General features: G+C 49.5%; 2 protein-coding genes across 2 annotated transcripts; one reads left to right on the forward strand and one right to left on the reverse strand.

The window, feature by feature from the left end:
- Positions 1 to 324: 324 nt before the first annotated feature.
- LOC129395386 (uncharacterized protein CXorf49) lies at positions 325 to 4,262 on the reverse strand. The gene is made up of 6 exons (XM_055106658.2): positions 2,876 to 4,262; positions 2,146 to 2,302; positions 1,526 to 1,602; positions 1,198 to 1,243; positions 602 to 643; positions 325 to 495 (listed from the first exon to the last, which is right to left on the reverse strand). Exons 1-5 carry the CDS (start codon positions 4,097 to 4,099, stop codon positions 603 to 605), a joined length of 1,545 nt encoding a protein of 514 aa, XP_054962633.1. The 5' UTR covers positions 4,100 to 4,262; the 3' UTR covers positions 325 to 495; position 602.
- Positions 4,098 to 6,880, forward strand: LOC129393025 (uncharacterized). The gene is made up of 6 exons (XM_055106201.1): positions 4,098 to 4,144; positions 4,245 to 4,357; positions 4,909 to 5,462; positions 5,839 to 5,884; positions 6,419 to 6,486; positions 6,593 to 6,880. The coding sequence occupies exons 1-6, from the start codon at positions 4,098 to 4,100 to the stop codon at positions 6,707 to 6,709; spliced, it is 945 nt and encodes a 314-aa protein (XP_054962176.1). The 3' UTR covers positions 6,710 to 6,880.
- Positions 6,881 to 21,358: the final 14,478 nt, after the last annotated feature.

Genomic DNA, 21,358 nt, shown 5'->3' on the forward strand with positions numbered 1-21,358 from the left:
GGGAGGGAGAATAGCGCTGAAGAAGGGGAACTGTGAGACCCCAAAGTGGGAGGAGAAGAGGAGGGACCGTGAGCAAGGCGTGTAGGAGAAAGGCAGGAAATGCCGCTGTGGCCGGGCAGGGCCCCCACACACCTAGACCCAGGGCACTGTGGTGAGCCCGAGTGCAGGGCTGCTGCTCAGAGGCCGGCCCAGGTGCCCCGCAGGGAGAGGGCCCACCACAGAGCCCCAGGGGAACTGTTCTTCAACCGCCAGTGAACCGGGCAACACGCTGCAAACCCCAACACTCCCAACAATCGCAGAGAGGGCAGACCACAGACCACAGAATATGAGAACGACTTTATTTCAAATTGCTTTGAACTGCGTTGGGAAGGGGGCAAATGCAGCGGAAGAGAGGAAGCCCTGGCTGAACAGGATATGGAGGGAACCCGCTTGGCTGCAGCTCCGGAGCTCCAAAGGTGGCAGCTGTTCATCTTGTAGGAAGATGCTGGCTCCAACCTGTGAAACAGAGTAGGCTCAGGGACGGGCCCTCAGCCAGGGCCAGCCCACAGCCCTCCTAAGGTACCATGATTGTGGAAAGGGGCACGGTGTGTGCAACACTCACTTCAAAGGTCCTGGAACTTGTCAGTGAGGAACTGCATGGCCGCTGAAAGAGAGAGGCAGAAATGGACACTCCAGACCCAGGGAAACAGAAACCCACGCCCTGCCCCGGTGGGGAACCACCTAGCCCTGCAACCAGAAACCCCACCAGCCCTGGGACTGACTCACCCACCCGTCACCTGAATTAAATGTGGAAATGCCTTCTAAGCGGGAAAGTGGTTCTCAGGTGCTGGGCCATCCCAGTACCGTACAGAACGTATTTCAAAGACAGATAAGCCAGCCAGCAAGCAAACACCATACAAGCCATACCAGGCAGTAGTTAAAGGGGAAACACAGGTGGTATCTCTAACCGCCCTAAGAGAAGGAGAGTTCTGGGACTCGTGGACTAAGTGTACACGGAGTTCAGACGACACATTGCTGTCTGTGCACACCCCTAGCTGGAAAGGCACAGAAGGCTCCAGGGCCAGGTCTGCTTGATTCTCCTCCGCAGAGGAAAGTCAGTCCCAGTGATGCTGCCCGTACCTGCAGCCCACCACCGCCCCCAACACCTGCAGAAAGACACCGCTGTCCATTCCTGCCCCAGCCAGGGCTCCCTCGTACCTAGCTGCTGTGTAAGGTCCTCAATTTCCCTCTGCAGCCAGATGCACTAGACCAGCAGACACCGCAGGAAGATAAATGGTTAGTCAATTCTGTCCTCCTCTCTCCCCAGCCTCCCTGCAGCCCCCATAGCCTGCAGCCCAGTGGCGAGGTGGGTTGGCAGGGAACCCTCAATGGAAACGAGGCACCCTCTCTCCGTGGGGTGCAGAAGGTGGAGATGTGTGGAGTGCGGTGGGGAGGGAGGGGGCGGACGCAGAAATCAGTTTAACCTGGACACGGATCCCACCATCTACTGTGGACCTCTATTTCTAGGAGCCACACAAAGCATTACCCGAAGACAGCCCTGGGCTCCCGGGGGCTGCTGCTGCCTTTCCGGTCTTGGGGGATGGACAGGCGGCTGCTGGTTACCTGAAAGAGAACACAAAATCCAGCTTCCAAGCCTCCCAGTGAGGTGGAAAGGGCCTAGTGGTGTCTAATGTGAGGCAGCATCACCCTCTGCTGGTACACGTTGCCCCTGCTCTGCCCAGCAACTCCAACCCCGCTCTGGGACTGCCTTCACTGTTCCCCAGTGTAAGCTCATGTGCACCTGTGGCCCCCTAGCATTGTGACTCCAGGTTGGACTCCAGCAGTGCGGCAGCCACAGCCAGGCCCTGGGAGGGCCAGTGTGGCTGAGCAGGACTTAACAGAAAAGGGCTCAGTACTGCCGAAAGTCTCCTTCCAGAGTTGGGAGTTTGGGGCGCTGCTCCAAATCGCCCCCCACCACACAAACCCCACTCAGAGAGGACGATGTGGCTTAAAGCCAGCCCGGTCAACACCCTGTTTCCCCGTGGGACAGCTGCCTGGGTGGGCAGGGAAGTCTGGGAATAAGGCTGAGCCCCCAGAAGCGACAGGGCCAGAGGTTTCCCTCCCGACCCCTCTCCCCTCCACCCCTATCAAACCCGCAAGACTCACCGGAGGGTGCATGGCGTCTGGGCACGAGGCCTCCCGGGCTGTAGGCCGAGGGCTCTGAAGTTCCCGGAAGTTGGGGACCTCTGATGTTGGGGTCGCTACTGCTGAATTCTCCACGACGCACAGACAGGCGAGGCAGTCCTGGCCTGTGGGTGGGAAGCTAAAACAGAAACTTCTGAGTCGGGCTGGCGATGGGGGCCGGCGGTGAGTACACGTGGGGAGGGGTTGTGGTAAGGTGGAGACTCCTGAGCCTAATCTCATTAGCACTTTCTCCCTGTCAGCCTCAGGCCAGGAGGCAGAGGCCAGCCAGGGAAAACACTGGGGATACTGAGATAGCCCGGGCCGCCTGCCAGGTGGGTCGGGCAACAGCTAGGGAAGGAGGAATCAGGAAGTTGATGAGCCTAGATGCCCCAGCTTTGCAGCCCACACTTTAAGGCATCACCCGATCCAAACCAGCTGCCAGCCCTGCCTTCCACCCCAGCTCCTCTCTGCGGGCGGAGGCAGGACCCCTGCAGAGTGTCCAGAGGCATGGCCATCACACAAGAAGTGCTCCCTTTAACGTGTGCCCTTATGACGAAGACACCCATCGGGCATTCTAGTGTCCCTGGGCTCCCGATGACAACCCTCGAGCAAGGGACAGAGGAGGCATGGGTAAACAGGTGTGTGCTGGAAGAGAGGAGGTGTGGGGGGAGGAGGGTAAAGAGGGAGAGGAGGGCGAGAAGGGCCTACTCACTTGGGCTCTTGGGACCTCATCTCTATTTGGGTCATTATCTTCTCTGGCCGCAGCCTGGGACTCCCTGGTCTTCCTCCCTGCTGGTTTCTTCCCAGGGCTGCTGTGCTTAGGCTTTTGGGGTTTCTTGGACATCCCCTGTGGCCGCACACCAGAGAATGGCGGGAAGGTGGCCGGCTCCGGGGGAGCGGCTGAGAGTCTCTCTCCGCAGGCAGGAAAGCCTCTCCCCGGGGCCAGTTGAGAGGCACCCCCTAGGGACTTCCTCCCCCCGGCCATCTTCCTCCTCGAAAGGCCCTGGGGCAGGGCCCCTGCAGCGGCAGCTCCTGAGCAGCTGGGCCTGACCTCCACCTTTCCCCAGGCCCTGCTCTGCATTTTCTTCTGGGGAGAGTCCTCCAGCTCTCCCACAGCCGGCCTCTCTGCGACTGGAGTGAGTCCGCGGGGAGCAGAGGTCAGGAAACGGCCCGGCACAGGCAGGTAACTCTCCTTGCAGTGGAAGCTTGCCTGTCTGGATGTGTCTGCTCGCTTCTTGGGGCTGCCGGGCTTGGCCTGGCTTCCTTCGTTGCAGCAAATGCCTACCTTCATCAGTGGTAAGTCGCTGCTCTCATCTGCGGAATCAGAGTCGTGGGTAGACAGCCTGGTGGGGCCTTTCGCAGAGGGCTGCTGGGGATCCACGCGGAGGCTCCATCTGCTCTTCGAGCCCCTTTCCGGGTTCTTCCAGGCCCGCACTGGCCCAGGACCGCAGAGGTGGAGACGGCCGGCAGAGGCCTGCTGCCATTTTCCAGGGCTGTAGCCCAGCACGTCTCTCCCACTGGGACCGACCTCCGCATCTGCCCAATTCTCAGCCGACCCTTCGGCAGCGGCACCTTCTGGGAACGGGTGTCCCTGGACGCTGGGCGGCGGCACGATGGCGGCTGGTTCGTCAGCCAGGTAGAATGAGTAGTCCACAACGTCCCCTTGGTCATCCACCGGGGTGCCTGGCCGGCCTTCCCGGCCCCAGAGCACCACCCTTCCTTGCTCTATCAATTCGCTCTCAGACTCGAAGCTGAAGCCCTCCGGATCTGTGAACCCGCTCTTGCTCTCGCCATCGCCGCTGCCCGGCACCCCCAAATCGAGGCCGTGGCTGTGGGCCCCTGGGGCTCCGGGGCTGGCCGTGTGGGAGCCAGCCTTTTTGCCACCCTCCAGGTCGAAACTGGCCCCACAAACGGACACCTTGTCGGGGGAGCTCATGGCGCCAGTCCGGGCAGCCTGGGCTGCGGGGAGACGGTCGTCCTGGTAACGGCGGGAGCGGAGAGCTGAGCCCAGCCAAGCCCAGCTGAGCGGGCCACGTGACAGAAACAGTGAGGCCTTCGGGACACCACCGCCCTCGCCCCAGGTGGAAGTACCAGATGTCCAGGACAGCGAGTGGCTTCCTCGCGCCCTTGACGCCGGCGCCGAGCCTTCTCATTGGTCCCCGTCTGCCAACCAGCACGCCCTTTGTGGGGCGAGGTGCCTGAGCTTTAACCAATCGGGACACAGGCTCTTGGTTTGCCTCCATGCCCGTCATTTGACTGGGTGGCTGCGCTCTGGTCGGGTCTTGGGGCCAGGGGGCACCGTAGCTCTCGATCACCTCTTTCTTCCTGTCCTTCTGCCTCTGGCCGGGCACCTACTTTCCAAGGAGAGCCACGTCTCTGAGCCCCAGTGTCCCATCTGTAAGGTGGGGATTAAGGGGAGACCTTCCCCCAGCTCATCAGCTTGGGAGAGTAAATGTCGTGATGCACGCAAAGCACCCGGTGCACAGAGGAGGTCTCATTGGAAAGTAGGTTCCCAGCCAGAGGCAGCAGGAGAGCAAGAAGGAGGTGGATCGAGAGCTCCAGTGCCCCCTGGCCCCAAGACCAGACCAGAGCACAGCCACCCAGTCAAATGACGGGTGTCGGGGCAAACCAAGAGCCTGTGTTCCGATTGGTTAAAGCCCAGAGGCCTCTGCCAACAAAGGGCGCGCTGGTTGGTAGAGGGGGACCAATGAGAAGTCGCGGCACTGGCGTCAAGTGCACGCGCAGAAGCCACGCGCTGTCGGGGACATCTGGTACTTCCACCCGGGGTGAGGGCAGCGGTGTCCCGAAGGCCTCACTGTTCCTGTCGCGTGGCCCGCTCCGCCGGGCTTGGCAGGACTCGGCTCTCCCGTTCTGCCGTTACCAGGACGACCGTCTCCCCGCAGCCCGGCGCCATGAGCTCCTCCGACAAGGTAGCCGTTTGTGGGGCCAGTTTCGGCCTGGAGGGTGGCAAGCAGGCTGGCTCCCGCATGGCCAGCCCCGGAGCCCCACGGGGCCAGGGCCACGGCCTCGATTTGGGGGCGCCAGGCAGCCGCGAGGGCGAGAGCAGGTTCACAGATCCGGAGGGCTTCAGCTTCGAGTCTGAGAGCGAATTGATAGAGCCGGGAAAGGTGGTGCTCTGGGGCCGGGAAGGCCGGCCTGGCACCCCAGTCGACGACCAAGGGGACGATGTGGACTACTCGTCCTCCCTGGCTAACGAACCAGCCACCATCGTGCCACCGGCCCAGCGTCCAGAAGGTGCCCCTGCCGAAGGGTCGGCTGACAACTGGGCGGACCTGGAGGTCGGTCCCAGTGGGAGAGGCGTGCTGGGCCCCAGCCCTGGAGAATGGCAGCAGGCCTCCGCCGGCCCCTGGGAGCCCAGGGTTGTCCTCGGGTAATGCTTTGTGTGGCTCCTAGAAATAGAAGTCCACGTTAGATGGTGGGATCCGTGTCCAGGTTAAACTGATTTCTGTGTCCCCCCGCCCCGCCCCGTCACCACCTTCTGCATCCCACGGAGAGAGGGTGCCTCTTTTACATTGAGGGTTTCATGCCAACCCACCTCACCACTGGGCTGCAGGCTATGGGGGCTACTAAGGGCTGGGGGAGACAGGGAAGACGAGGAGAGAGGAGGCCAGAATTGACTAAGCATTTATCTTCCTCCGGTGTCTGCTGGTCTAGTGCATCCGGCTGCAGAGGGAAATTGAGGACCTTACACAGCAGCTAGGTATGATGGAGCCCTGGCTGGGGCAGGGATGGACAGCGGTGTCTTTCTGCGGGTGCGGGGGGCGGGGGTGGGCTGTAGGTACAGGCGGCGTCACTGGAACTGACTTTCCTTTGGGGAAGAGAACCAAGGAAAGCCTGGCCCTGGAGCCTTCTGTGCCTTTCCAGCTAGGGGTGCGCACAGACAGCAATGTGTCGTCTGAACTCCGTGTACACTTAGTCCACGAGTCCCAGAACTCTCCTTCTCTTAGGAGGGTTAGAGATACCGCATGTGTTTTCCCTTTAACTGCTGCCTGGTATGGCTTGTATGGTGTTTGCTTGCTGGCTGGCTTATCTGTCTTTGAAACACGTTCTGAATGAACGGTTCTGGCATGGCCCAGCACCTGAGAACCACTTTTCCGCTTGGAAGGCATTTCCACATTTAATTCAGGTGACGGGTGGATGAGTCAGTCCCAGGGCTGGTGGGGGTTTCTGGTTGCAGGGCTAGGTGGTTCCCCACGGGGGCAGGGGGTGAGTTTCTGTTTCCTTGGGTCTGGAGTGCCCGGTTCTGCCTCTCTGTTTCAGCGGCCATGCAGTTCTTCAATGACAAGTTCCAGGACCTTTGAAGTGAGTGTTGCACACACCGTGCCCCTTCCCACAATCCCGGTAGCTTAGGAGGGCTGTGGGCTGGCCCTGGCTGGGAGCCAGTCCCTGAGCCTGCTCTGTTTCACAGGTTGGAGCCAGCGTCCGGAGCTGCAGCCAAGCGAGTTTCCTCCTTATCCTCCTTAGCCAGGGCTTTTTCTCTTCCGCTGCATTTGCCCCCTTCCCAACGCAGTTCAAAGCAGTGTGAAATAAAGTCGTTCTCATATTCTGTGGTCTGTGGTCTGCCCTCTCTGCGATTGTTGGGAGTGTTGGGGTGTGCCGGGTGTTGCTCCGTTCCCTGGCGCTGGAAGAACAGTTCCCCTGGCGCTCTGTGGTGGGCCCTCTCCCTGCGGGGCGCCTGGGCCGGCCTCTGAGCAGCAGCCCTGCACTCGGGCTCACCATAGTGCCCTGGGTCTAGGTGCTGTGGGAGGCCTGCCCGGCCACAGCAGCATTTCCTGCTTTTCCTGTACACGCCCTGCTCATGCTCCCTCCTCTTCTCCTCCCACTTTGGGGTCTCACAGGTCCCCTTCTTCAGTGCTATTCTCTCTCCCCTTCAGCAGGAACTGATGGCCTCCTTTGAGCACCCTGGTCCTTTGAGCAACCTTTCCTCCTGCAGTTCACTGTCCCTGTTTGTCCTGTCACTGTCCTTTCCATCATGAGCATCCTTGCTCTCCCCCGTGGCTTGACCCCGGTGGCCGTTCCTGCATGGTTATTTCCGTGCTGTTGAGGAACACGACGGAGCTCAGTCCTCTTTCTGGAGCCATTATTTCCCTCCGGTGCCACCATGCACACGGTCAGGTCATCTGGGCCAGTAACCTGCGTGACATCCTCAGTTCGTCTTAGCCCTCACCTTTGAACCTCAGTTATCAAATCCCGTTAGGTCTCCCTCTTTAGTTTCAGTAGCCTTGTGGAGGCAGAAGCCACATCCCGGTGGCTGGCTAAGTCAAAGGGAAGGTAGATGGAGTGCAGAAGAAAAGGGCAAGATAGTCTGTTGGTTGGAGGTGGGGGCACCGAGTCTGTTCTGGCGCCTGTTGGCCAACCTGGTGGAAACTGTTCGCAGGCACCTACACAGAAAGTGGCTTCCATATCCTTGGTGTTCTATAGGTGGCCAGCAGCCCCTTCTGCAGCCAGTGGACTCCATACCCTTGATTTGAAAATGGCCAGCTGCTTTCCAGGGCAAGTGTGGATGCTAGGCCTGGCTGGTCTTCGATGGTCCCTGTGAAATACCATTTCACCACCCCCAAGGCCGCAGGTTTTTGTGGACGTAATATTTTCGCGTCCCTGGTCAGTCTTCCAGACCGCCTCTCCAGGTCACACGAGATTTCCTCGAGCTCTCTCTTCTGCCTTCACCATCCCTGACAGTTGAGATCGCCTCGTTCCTTCAGCCGGCATCCTGGGCTGGGCAGGCCCCAGATTCGGGCATAGATTCTGGTTCCAGTGAGGAGGTGTGTGTAGGTTCTGCCAGCTCCCATTGCCAAGAGACTGGGTGTTGCGAACAGACAAAAACAATAGAAATGCAGATACCATTCAAGGTTAGCGTGTGTGTGTGTGTGTGTGTGTGTGTGTGTGTGTGTGTGCGCGCGTGCGCACGCACATGCGCACGTGTGAGTGTGCCCCTGCTAGCACCTGCTTGGGAATCAAATTAATTGTGGGTGCTGTCCCTTGAGCGAGAATGGACTGATTCATGGAGTGGAAGCAGTGGTGAAGGATCCATGAAGGATCAAATTCGCTAAAGCAGGGCTGGGATCTACCCTTTCACAAGAGGTGTTGTTCAAGTCTAACACCTAGAAGGCTGTGGAGTGGGACGAAGGGGACATCCCCAAACACAGGGACGGGTGTCGGGGCTCTCAGAATGCTGGAGGTGCCACAGTAGGCTCCTGATCCTCCACAGGATGGATGGGATGTCTCAGCACTCCCGTGTGTGGGTGCAGTGATAATCCCTCAGAGTCGCTGGTTGGTGCCTCATCTAGGAAATGGGGAGCTCCCATGGGAGGGCACCACGATGCCCGCTAACCAACACATGGGCAGGATATGCACAGAGAGGGTGGAAAGTGGGAAAGAGAGACTGCCCTGGGACAGCTGGTTGGGCTCGGTATCTGCCTTCCCCCATACTCCCTCTGTGTCTCACTGCTGGGCTCATGGTGTGAGCTCAGCGAGGGGGACCACCACGCACGTGGTGGGTCAATCACAGACCTCAGACTGGAAACCAACGCTGGTGGGGACCTACCCCATCCGAATCTAACCCCTCACCGGAGAGGATGGGCTTGACTCCTTGGGCCAAGGCTTTGACCCTGACACAGGTGGTTGTTTCTTGGGGGGATAACACAGTGGGCTGGTGTCTGGGGGAAGACATGTGTCAGGGACTCTCCAGCTTGGGTTTTTGCCACCGGAGACATCTAGGCAGGTTCTGGTGGGGGCAGAACTCCAGCCCCAGTCACTGCCCCGGGGGGCATGGGCCATGGTCCACAGGGTGTGGAAGGGGAGAAGCCCGTGGACGGAGTCCTGGAAGGCGTGAACCCATCCCTCAGTTGCTGGCTTTTGCCAGCCCCGCCTCCCTCGGTTCCATATTCAGACCACCTTCTGCACAATAATGGGGCCGTAACATGTACACCCTAGGCCCATGGTACACCGCATGGTCGGGCGGAGCCTTCTGGTTCTAGGGGATGTAAGTGCAGAATCCGAGGCTCCTCGGATTAGAGGAATCCATCTGGGTCCCATTGGACAGGAGGAGGTTGAGCCCTTCCCCTCATTCAGTGGCCCCCTTTTGCTTTTCCCTCAAGCCTCCTCTCCCACCAAGAGGAGTGTGGGGTCTGGCCTGGAGAGCCTTAGACCCCCTCCTGCCTTGTCCTGCCACTCAGCTCAGATGAGCTCCAGAGGTCTGGTGAGCTGCGTGCCTGCCACAGTGGCGGAGCCCTGTGCAGAATCCCACCTACACCTGGTGCCAGGACTGCCACAGGTACATTTCCATATGAGACCTCTTACTTTGTTGGCAGAAAAGAGCATCTCCTCTTCAGACTCCAGCTAGGGCCGAAGGTGTGTGAGTCTCCTAGCACGCCCGCCAGCCAGAGTCCCCAAGGGTGGCCTTCCAGGCTGTGGCGGAGGCCCAGGGCACCGCACACGGGGATGTGAGATGGCAATCATAGGATGATAGTGGTCATGGTGAGTACCAGCCATGAACTTCAGCCCGCCTGGAACACACTCCTGGGTGAACTCGGACAACCTCATGCACATCTGTCCTCAACCTCCACCCCAAGAACTCCTCCTTTTCCCCACACATTTTCTCATCATGCGTTTCCTCGAAGGATGAGGCCAACACTTGTGTTTGCCAGGTATGGCCGCGTAGGCTGTGGCCGCCAGGGTGGCCGTGCAAACTCTATCTGTGGGATTCCAGGGTGCTCCGTTCTCGTGATCCAGTGTGAACGGCGCCCATGTGGTTGTGCAGTGTTGAAGTCCAGGTCACTACCATGCAGAGCGAGGAACAGAAGGTTGGCAGGGTTTTGGAACCCTCCTGTTTGCCCCATCCTGATCACTACTTCCCACTTTGCACACCACAGAGGAAATGACTCTACTGACTTTTCCAGCAATCAGTCACTGTCTCTTAAAGGATTAATAATTGCCATTTAATAACCATCATCAAGATATAAAAGTTAGAGGCGGTTAAATGTAAAATTACATTTTTGAAACATAATACACCCCCCCACGCACGCACACACCCATACACTCTCTGTCTCACATACACGCACACACACACACACGGAGAGAACTCAGAAGCTGGCCATTTGACAAACAGTTATAAGGTGATCAAGCCAGGTAGCTATTACCCAGGTCATGAAACTGTACATTGCACCTTTAGGGAATCGCAGTCCGAGTGTCTTTCTCTGAAGGAAGCCAAATGCACATGCTACGTACCGTGTGATTCCATTTATATGACATTCTGGAAAAGGCAAAACTCTAGGAACACAAAACAGATTGATGGTTGCCAGGGTCTGAGGGTTAAGACCAGGAGTTCACTACAAGAGGGCGTAAGGGAACCTGGGGGGTGGGGAGCGGGGGATGGCGATGCTCTATATGTATATATATTGTGCTGGTGTTTTTACAGCCATATGCATTTATGAGATCTCACAGACCTCTGTGTAAGTTATAGCCCAATAGTCCTGACTTTTTAGAAAAAAAAATTGTCAGCAATACATCTCAAATGGAAATTGACATTTAGTCAATACCTTTTGTGACTATGAAGAGCATGCTTCTCTCTCCAAATCTGTTAATGTGGAGAATTATACCATTGTATTTTCTGAAGAGAAATTAAGTTTGTATTTCTAGGATGAAGCCAATATTAGTCATGCCATATTAGGTATTTTCCTTTTTATATCCTGTAGGCTTCCGTGTGCTAAGATTCTGGTTCCAGTTTTTACTTCTATGTCATGAGCCTGTGATTGATCTGCAATATTTCTCTAAGTGTCCCTGCAGGATTTGGTATCGAGGTTATGCCAAGCTCATACAGTGAGTGGAGGATTGTTCCTCCTTTTCAATTTTCTGCACGAGTTCGTGTCAAACGGAAGACAGGTATTCCTAGGATGTTTTTCAGAATGTGGTGGGGAATCCTAGAGTTTATTAGTGGAAAGCCTTTGACTACTCATATCTTTCTGTAATGATTCTGGAACGGTTCAGGTTGGCTGTTCCTTCTTGTGTTAGTTTTGGTGGATTTTGTTTCCTAGCGACTGGTTACCTTTTTCTTTGTTTTCAAACTGACTGTAATAAAGTGGTCCATAATATCCCCCTTCATCTCAGATTGCATTTGTTAAAATTAGGAAGCCGCAGAAGAGTTGCACAGAAAGCCAAAGGAGCACCCATACGTATATTCTTCTACTGGATCCTCCAGTTGTTACCATTTTCTCACATTTGCTTCATCCCTCCCTCCATGCCGCGCCCCCATCTTTTTCTGAGCGTGTGCGTGTATTTTTTTGTTGTTGTTGCTTTGTGGAATCATTTGAGATCCATTGGAATCATTTAGATCCATCATCCGTAAATACTGCAGCATGTATCGCCTACAGGGAAGCATGGGCTCCCACAAAACCTTAATGCCACCATGACACTCAGGAAATGTAACATTGAGACCACACAATTTTCTACTGTATGATCACATGAAACATTTTCCGATTGTCCCCATGGTCACATAGTATCCCTCACGGCTGCTTTCTAACAAAATTTTCTTTCCAACCAAACATCATGCTTTGCATTTAGTAGTCAAGTCTCTTTTGAGACAGGGTCTCCCTCTGTCGCCCAGGCTGGCTTGCAGGGTCGTGAACCTGGCTAAGTGCAGCCTTGACCTCCCAGGCTCAAGCCATCCTCCTGCCTCAGCCTCCTGAGTAACTTGGACTACAGGCGAGTGCCACCATGCCTGGCTAATTTTTAACATATTTTTTGTAGAGACAGGGTTTCACTGTCTTGCCCAGGCTCGTCTGGAACTCCTGAGCTCAAGCCATCCGCCCGCCTAGGTCTCCCAAACTGTTGGGATTACAGGCGTGAGCCATGGTTCCCGGCCCATCAAGTCTCTTCAGTGTCCTTTAAAGTGTGCTTTAAAGCAATGTTTAAAGTGTGCTTTAAATCACTGCAGCTGTTGTCAGGAAGCCCTTGAACTTGGCTTTGTCGAATGGCTTCCTTGTGATTAGATTCAGGTAGGTTTAACATTTTTGGCAAGACTACTGCATAGCAGACGTGCCGTCCTTCTCGGTGCATGACATCAGCAGATTCTCCATGTAGGCTTCTCTCATGACTGGCGATGTTCATCTTGACCGACCATGTGGCCAGGGCGTTGTTCCAGATTACTCCATTGTGAAGGTGCCATCTTCTCTTTGTATTTAATTAGCTATGTGCTGTTACTGCATGGGCACTCTGTGTGAATATCCAGTTCCCCCACAATAGCTTCTTTCTATCTTTTGGATGTCTGCATATGATATGGCTTGGAACCGTGTCCCCACCAAGTCTCGTGTCCAACTGTGACTTCTAATGTTGGAGGTGGGGCCTGGTCGGAGGTGACTGGATCATGGGGCTGGATTTCTCAGGAATGGTTTAGCAGCATCCACTTGGTACTGTCCTCATGGTTGCGAATGAGTTGTCATGAGTCTGGTCGATTAAAAGTGTGTGACACCTCTCCTTTCTCTTTCTTGCTCCTGCTCCTGCTCCTATCATGTAACAGGTACCTGCTTCTGTTTCACCTTCGGCCGTGATTGCAAGCTTCCTGAGTCCTCCCAGAAGCAGAAGCCGCTACGCTTCCCTTCCCGTACAGCCTGCAGAACCATGAGCTCTTCTCTTTATAAATGACTCGGTCTTGGATATTTCTATATAGCAACACGAGAACGGATGTAACATCGTTTGTGCTTATTTCTCCCTTTTCTTTCCTGATAGCGGTGCCCTTCTCCCTTGTTTTCTTGACCAGTCTCACAAGAGTTTTACCAATTTCATTCCTCTTCCAAACACCCAGCTTCTGGTTTTGTGATCCTTATGCTTGTTTTCGCTTTCACTGGTTTCTCCTTTTACCTTGATGACTTCCTTCTACTTTCCTTGGTCTTACGTTGGGCTTCTTTTTTGAACGTTTTCTCGTTAATTGTCTGCGATCCTCTTTTAAATATGTGCTTTTAGCAGCCTACACGTCCCTCTCAGGACTCCTTTACTGGTGCCGACAAGGGTTTATGAGTAGTATTTTTGTGATCATCCAGTTCCAAATATGGGAAACCATGAAAATCGCAACTTTCATGGGACGGAATGAATACATTGTGGTATGTTAATACAATGGAATACTATTTCAGCAACGGAAAAGTACAAAGTACTCCTCCATGGAATAATAGGCGCGAATCTTACAAAGATAACATCGAGGGAAAGAAGCAAGGGACAACACGGACATGCTTAATGATTCCATTCCTATAACTTCAAATGACAGGCAACACTAACCTACCTTGTTGAAGAATGCATACTTAGGATATAAAACCATAGAGAAGAGCAAGGAAAGGACAATCAGAAAAGTCAGGATGTTGGTTTCCCCTTGCAGTAGGAGTGGGGCTGAGCTCAGGCAGGGACACCCCAGGAGGCTCTGGGGGATGCTGGCGGTGTTCTTCTCTGGGACCTAGGGGAGCGTTCCCGTACAGGTGCACTGGACAATCATTTATTAAACTATGCACATAAACTGTGATGTTTTCTTTCTGTACGTTGCCTGCCACCATAAGCAGACAAAACAATAGTGCTAAGGGAAGTAACACTGCATTAAACAGGTAAGTATTTTATAACCAGAAGGATAACCAAAATTTTATTTTCTCTATTTATAGCAGATCTCCTTGCGAGTACTAATATCAGTTTATTGATAGTGATAGCTTGATTTCAAATTCTCATAGATTTCACCAAACATCGTAGGAATGATGCTTACATAATTGTGATATTAATTTCGATGTTTTGGTAAATATTTTATATTTGGGTGGCAAGTTTTCATTCAGAATTTGTGATTATGTGTTGGAACACCATGCACTTGGTACATTTTTCTCACGGGAGATTTGTCACCTCCCCATCCACTTATTCTCAGGGGCAGACGACTTAGGACCTGAGAAAAAGAAATTAAGGCAACAACACTAAGGGGAAACAACACAAATTTTTACCTTCATAGTTTGTATCAGTTAATTGTGGTATATTCATATGATGGAATTCCTTTTTCTTTTTTTCACAATGGAAATGTACTGGGTATTCTTAGGTATACTATCTGTTTTTAAGAAAAGTCCATTACGAAGATAAAACAAATTACATAACGTTAAATATCATATGATATACATAAAGCAGACTATACATATATTCAAGTTTAGAAAACCAATCGACTGTGAATGAACTATTGTGAAGTGATGAAAACACGTATTGAGTACTGAGGTCAAGAAAGAGTACGTAGCAGCTCTAGCGGTCTTATATGTATTTTGTTGTGCTGAAGACACCAAATATGAAACGCTACATAACGTGTGATTCCATTTGTAGGACATGCTTAAAACTGGAAAACTACACATACAGAAAACTAATCAGTCATTTCCAGGTCTGTGGATTGTGAGAAGTGTTTAACTACAAATGCGTGTTATTTGTTATTAGCAATTTCGACCCTCTTTATGTTGAAATGTAACATACATAGAGAGAAGTTCACAATATGTGTGTGTTGTTTAATAGTGATTATCAAGGGCATCTCTACAGAAACACCCCCATGTCACAGAGGAGAACACCGCCAGCATTCCCCAAAGCTCCTGGGGTGTCTCTGCCTGATCTCAGCCTCATTCCTCCTTCAAGAGGAAACCAACACATTTACTTTTGTGATCATTCTTTCCTCAGTTTTCTCTATGATTTTTGGTCCCACGTCCTATACTACATTCTTTTATCTTTTTTTTTTTTTTCCTTTTTCTGGAGAACGGGGTCTCGCTATATTGCCCAGGCAGGTCTCGAACTCCTGGGCTCAAGCTATCCTCCCGCCTCTTGCCTCCCTGAGAGCTGGGATTACAGGCGTGAGCCACCGCGCCCGGCCTACATTCTTTTAATACTACAGTATGCCTGCAGAAGACATGTTCCTAAATCTAGAAAACCCCACAGTCTCAGCCCCAAAGCTCCTTAAGCTGATAAACAACTTCAGCAAAGTCTCAGGATACCAAATCAATGGGAAAAATCACTAACATTCCTATATGCCAACAACAATCAAGCAGAGAGCCAAATCAGGAACACAGTCCCATTCATAATTGCCACACACACACACACACACACACACACGATACCTGGGAATACACCACACCAGGGAGGTGAAAGATCTCCGCAAGAAGAACTACAAAACACTGCTCAAGGAAATCAGACATGTCACAAGCAAATGGAAAAACATTCATGCTTATGGATAGGAAGATCAATATAATTAAACTGGCCATACTGCCCAAAGCAATTTGCAGATTCAATGTGATTCCTAGTAAGTTATCATTGACATTCTTCACAGAACCAGAAAAACTATTTTAAAATTCATATGGAACTGAAAAAGAGCCTGAGTGGCCAAGGCAATCCTAAGCGAAAAAGAACAAAGCTGGAGGCATCACGCTACCCGACTTCAAAATATACCACGGGCCCACAATAACCAAAACAGCATGGTACTGGTACAAAAGCAGACACGGAGTCCAATGGAACAGAATAGAGAGCCCAGAAATAAGGCCGCACACCTACAACTCTCTGATATTTGACAGACCTGACAAAAGCAAGCAATGGGGAAGGTATTCTCTGTTCAGCAAAGGGTGCTGAGATAACTGGCTAGCCATACATGGAAGACTGCAACTGGATCCCTTTCTTACACCAGGTACTGGTCTGTTCTCTTGCTGCTAATAAAGACATACCCGAGACTGGGTAATTTATAAAGTAAAGAAGTTTAATGGACTCACAGTTCCACATGCCTTGGGAGGCCTCACAATCGTGGCAGAAGGCGAAGGAAGAGCAGAGGTGTGTGTTCCATGGCGGCAGAAAAGAGAGCATGTGCAGGGGAACTGCCCTTTATAAAACCATGAGGTCTCATGAGACTTATTCGCTATCACGAGGACAGCACGGGAAAAATCCGTCCCCATGATTCAATTACCTCCCACCGGATCCCTCCCACAACACGTGGGGATTATGGGAGCTACAGCTCAAGAGGAGATTTGCGTGGGGACACAGCCAAAGTATATCATACCATATACAACAATTAACTCAACATGGATTAAAGACTTAAATTAAAACCCCAAAATATAAAAACCACGGAAGACAACTTAGGCAATCATATTCTGGACACAGGAACGAGCAACGATTTCATGACGAAGACACCAAGAGCAATTACAACAAAAGCAAAAATTGACAAATGGGGTCTAATTAAGCTAAAGAGCAAGCTTCTACACACTAAAGGAAACTGTCAACAGAGTGAACAGAAAACCTACAGAATGGGAGAAAATTTTTGCAAACTGTGGATCTGACAAAGATCTAATATCCAGCATCTATAAGGAACTTAAACAAGTTCCACAAGAAAAATACCAAACAACCCCATTAAAAAGTGGGCAAAGGACATGAACAGACACTTTTCAAAAGAAGACATACATGCGGCCAACAATCCCATGAAAGAAAGCTCAACGTCACTGACCATTAGAGAAATGCAAATCAAAACCACAATGAGATACCATCTCACGCCAGTCAGAATGGCTATTACTACAAAGTAAAAAAATAACGGATACTGGCGAGGTTGCAGAGAAAAAGGAACACTTATACACTGTTGGTGAGAGTGTAAATTAGTTCAACCATTGTGGAAGACAGTGTGGTGATTCCTCGAAGACCTAAAGACAGAAGTACCATTCAGCCCAGCAATCTCATTACTGGGCATATAACCAAAGGAATATAAATCATTCTATTATCAAGACACGTGCACGTGTATGTTCATTGCAGCACTATTCACAATAGCAAAGACATGGAATCAACCTAAATGCCCATCAATGGTAGACTGGATAAAGAAAATGTGGTACATATACACTATGGAATATTATGCAGCCATAAAAAGAATGAGATTAGGTCCTTTGCAGGAACGTGGTTGGATGGGGAGGCCATTATCCTTAGCAAACTAATGCAGGAACAGAAAACCAAATACCGCATCTTCCCACTTATAAGTGGGAGCTAAATGACGAGAACACAGGGACACAAAGAGGGGAACAACACACACCAGAGCCTATCGGACAGTGGAGGGTGGGAGGAGGGAGAGGACCGGGAAAGTAACAAATGGTACTAGGCTTAATCACTGGGTGACGAAATAATTTCTACAAGAAACCCCCACGACACAAGTTTACCTTTGTAACAAACCTGTACGTGTACCCTCGAACTTAAAAAAAAAGTTAAATTCAAGAAATAATAATAATATGATTTGGTGTTGACTGTTATGTACTTTTATATTAGTGGAATCAGAAAATATGTTCATATTTCTTGCTTCTTGTGTTTAATGTCAGGAGTTTGGTTTCGGATGTTTAAATCTGAGATGTGTGTTAGGTATCCAAGTGGAGATGTTGAGTAGACGAAGGTCTGGCTCTGGGTTGAAAAAGTATCTGTGAGAGTCATCATAGTATCGATATTTTTTTCCAGGGCCCACTCCAGAGATAGAAATTACACCACTTTTCTATTGAGTTATGTTAAAATACACGGAACATAAAATTTACCATCTTAAGCATTTTTCAGTGTTCAGTTCAGTAGTGTTAAATATATTCGCTGTTCTGTGCTGCCAATCTCCAGGATGTCTTCAACTGTGAAACTGAAATGTATACCCGCTAAACAACTCCTCGTTTTCCCCTGCCCCCCAGCCTCTGGAAACCACCACTCTACCTTCTGTTTCTGAGTTTGAATATTTTAGATACCTTATGCAGGTGGAACCATGTAGTATTTGTCCTTTTGTGACTGACTCATTTTATAGCATAATGTCCTAAAGTTTTATCCACATTGTAGCATTTATCAGAATTCCATCTTTTTATGGGCGAAATCATAATTCATTTTAATGGCCAAATAATAACGCACCATACTTTGTTTCTGTATTCATCCATCAGTGGACACTTGGGTTGCTTCCATCTCTTGGCTCTCATGAATAATGCTGCTATGAGCAGGGATGTACAAATATCTCTGAGACTCTGATTTCTATTTTTTCGATATAGACACAGAATGGAATTACTGGATCATATGGTAATTCTCTTTTTAGTTTTCTGAGTAACCGCCATACTGTTTTCCACAGCAGCTGTGCCATTTTACATTCCCACCAACAGTGCACAAAGGTTCCAGTTTCTGCACATCTTCACCAGTATCACATCAGTTTTATTGAACAAATGGAATTTATTTCATTCCTTTGTATTTTATTTTTGTTTATTTGTAATGACACAATTGTATATATTTATAGTGCACAACATGATGCTTTGAAATACGTATACATTGTACAATGGCTAAATTAGGCTAACTACAATATGTATGAACTCACATACCTTTCATCTTTTGTGGTGAGAACACTTAAAACCTACCCTCTTAACAATTTTCAGGTATACATTATTATTAACTATAGTCACCTTGTTTACAATAGATCTCTTGAACTTAGACTTCTTGTCCAAATGAAGTTTTGTATCCTTTGACCAATATCTCCCCAATCCTTCCCAGCCCCAGACCCTGGTAACCACCATTCTATTCTCTGTTTCTAAAAAGTTTGATTTTTTAAGATTCCACATCGCAGTGAGTTCATACAGTATTTGTCTTCCTGTGCCTGGCTTATTTCACTCGACATAATATATTCCAGATTCACTCATGTTGCCACAAATGACAGGATTTCCTTTTATTTTTTTAAAAAAGGCTCAATACTATTCTATTGTGTGTGCACATACACATGTGCTTTATCCATTCATCCATTTGATGGGCTCTTAGGTTCATTTCACGTCTTGGCTGTTGTGAACAGTGCTGCAATGTATATGTGAGTGCAGATATTTTTGACATACTGATTTCATTTCCTTTGGCCATATATCCAGTAGTGAGATTACCAAATTAAATGATAGTACTATTTATATTTCTTTAATTTTAATTTTTAATGGATACATAATATTTGCACATATATATGGTGTACATGTGATATATTGTCACGTGCATAGAACGTATAATGATCAATTCAGGATATTTGGGGTAACCATCACCTGGAATACTTTTCATTCCTATGTATTGGGAACATTTCAAGTCCTCTCTTCTGGCTATTTTGAAATATACAATACATTGCCGTTAACTGTAGTCATCCTACTCTGCTGCTGAACATTAGAAGTTACTCTGTCTTTGTTTTTTTGGGGACTGGGTCTCACTCTATTGTCCCAGGCTGGAGTGCAGCGGTGCAGTCACAACTCACTGCAGCCTCAACCTCCTGGGCTTAAGCGATCCTTCCACCTCAGCCTCCCGAGTAGCTGGGACGACAGGTGCGCCCCACCACGCCTGGCTAATTTTTTTTTTTTTTTGTAGAGACTGGGTTTCACTATACTGTCCAGGCTGGTCTGGAACTCCTGAGCTCATGCGATCTGCCCGCCTCGACTTCTCAAAGTGCTGGGATTACAGGCATCAGCCACCATACCTGGCCTAGAACTTATTCCTTCTTTTCAACTATACGTTTGTACCTATTAACCAACTTCTCTTCTTCCCAACCCCTCGTCCTCCAATCCACACATCCTTCCCAGCCTCTCATATCTATCACTCTATTCTCTACCTCTATGAGATCAACTATTTTAGCTCCCACATATGAGTGAGAACACACGGTATTTGTCTTTCTGTGCCTGGCTTATTTCACCTAACTTAATGACCACCGGGTCCATCCATGTTGCTGCAAATGAAAGGATTTCATTCTTTCTGTGGCTGAATCGTATTTCCTGTGTATATATGCCACATTTTCTTTATCCATTCATCCACTGATGGTTGATTCCATATCTTGGCTATTGTGATGAGTGCTGCAATAAGTATGAGAGTGTAGGTATCCCTTTGGTATACCAATTTCCTCTCTTTTGGATAAATACCCGGTAGTGGGATTGCTGGATAGTTGTATTTTTAGTGTTTTGAGAAGTCTCCATACTGTTTTTCTACAGTGGTTGTACTAATTTACATTCCCACCAACAGTGCATAAGGGTTCCCTTTTCTTCACATCCTCGCCAACACTTGTTCTCTTTTATCTTTCTGATAATAGCCATTTTAACAGGTGTGAAGTGATAGCTCATTGTGACATTTCCCTGATGATAAGTGATGTCGAGCATTTTCATACAACTGTTGACCATTTGTATGTCTTCTTTGGAGAAATGTCTATTCAGATCCTTTGCACGTTTTAAAATCAGGTGATTTGTTTTCCTGTTATTGAGTTGAGTTCCTTATGTATTTTGGATATTAACTCCTTATCAGATGTATAGTTTGTGAATATTTACTCCCATTCTGTAGGTTGCCTCTTCACTCTGTTGATCGTTTCCTTTGTTGTGCAGAAGCCTTTCAGTTTGACGTAATCCCATTTCTCTATTCTTTCTTTGGTTGCTCATGCTTTTGGGGTCATAGCAGAAAGATTATTGCCCAGGTCAATGCCATGGATGTTTCTCGCTATGTTTTCTTCTGGCAGTTTTACAGTTTCAGATCTTACGATTAAATCCGGAGTCCATTTTGACTTGATTTTTGTATATGATGTGAGACAAGGGTCCCATTTTATTCCTCTGCATGTGGATACTCCGTTTCCCCAAGACCATTTATTGAAGAGACAGTCCTTTCTACATTGTGTGTTCTTAGCATCTTTGTTGAAAGTCACTTGACCATAAGTGCATGGATTTTTTCTAGTCTATTATATTTGTCCATGTGTCTGTTTGTATGCCAGTACCATGCTGTTTTGATTACTCTAGCTTTTATTATATTTTGAGATCAGGTTGTGATTCCTCCAGCTTTGTTCTTTTTGCTCAAGATTGCCTTGGGTAACTGGAGTCTTTTGTGGTTCCCTGCAAATTTTAGGATTGCTTTTTCTATTATGTAAAAATAGCATCGGAATTTTGATAGGGATTGCAGTGAGTCTGTTGATTGCTTTGAGTAGTATGGACATTTTAACAATATTGATTCTTCCAATCCATAATCATTGGATAGCTTTCCATTTATTTGTGGCTTCCTCAACTTCTTTCATCAGTGTTTTATAGTTTCCAGCGTACAGATCTTTCAACTCCTTGGTTGAATTTATTCCTAAGTAGTTTACATTATTTTTGAGAGCTACTGTGAATGGGATTGTTTTCTTGATTTCCTTTTCAGATAGCTTGCAATTAGTGTATGGAAATGCTACTGATTTGTG

This window comes from Pan paniscus, chromosome X (genome assembly GCF_029289425.2).
Source record: "Pan paniscus chromosome X, NHGRI_mPanPan1-v2.0_pri, whole genome shotgun sequence".
In the NCBI taxonomy this organism is placed as follows: Eukaryota; Metazoa; Chordata; class Mammalia; order Primates; family Hominidae; genus Pan; species Pan paniscus.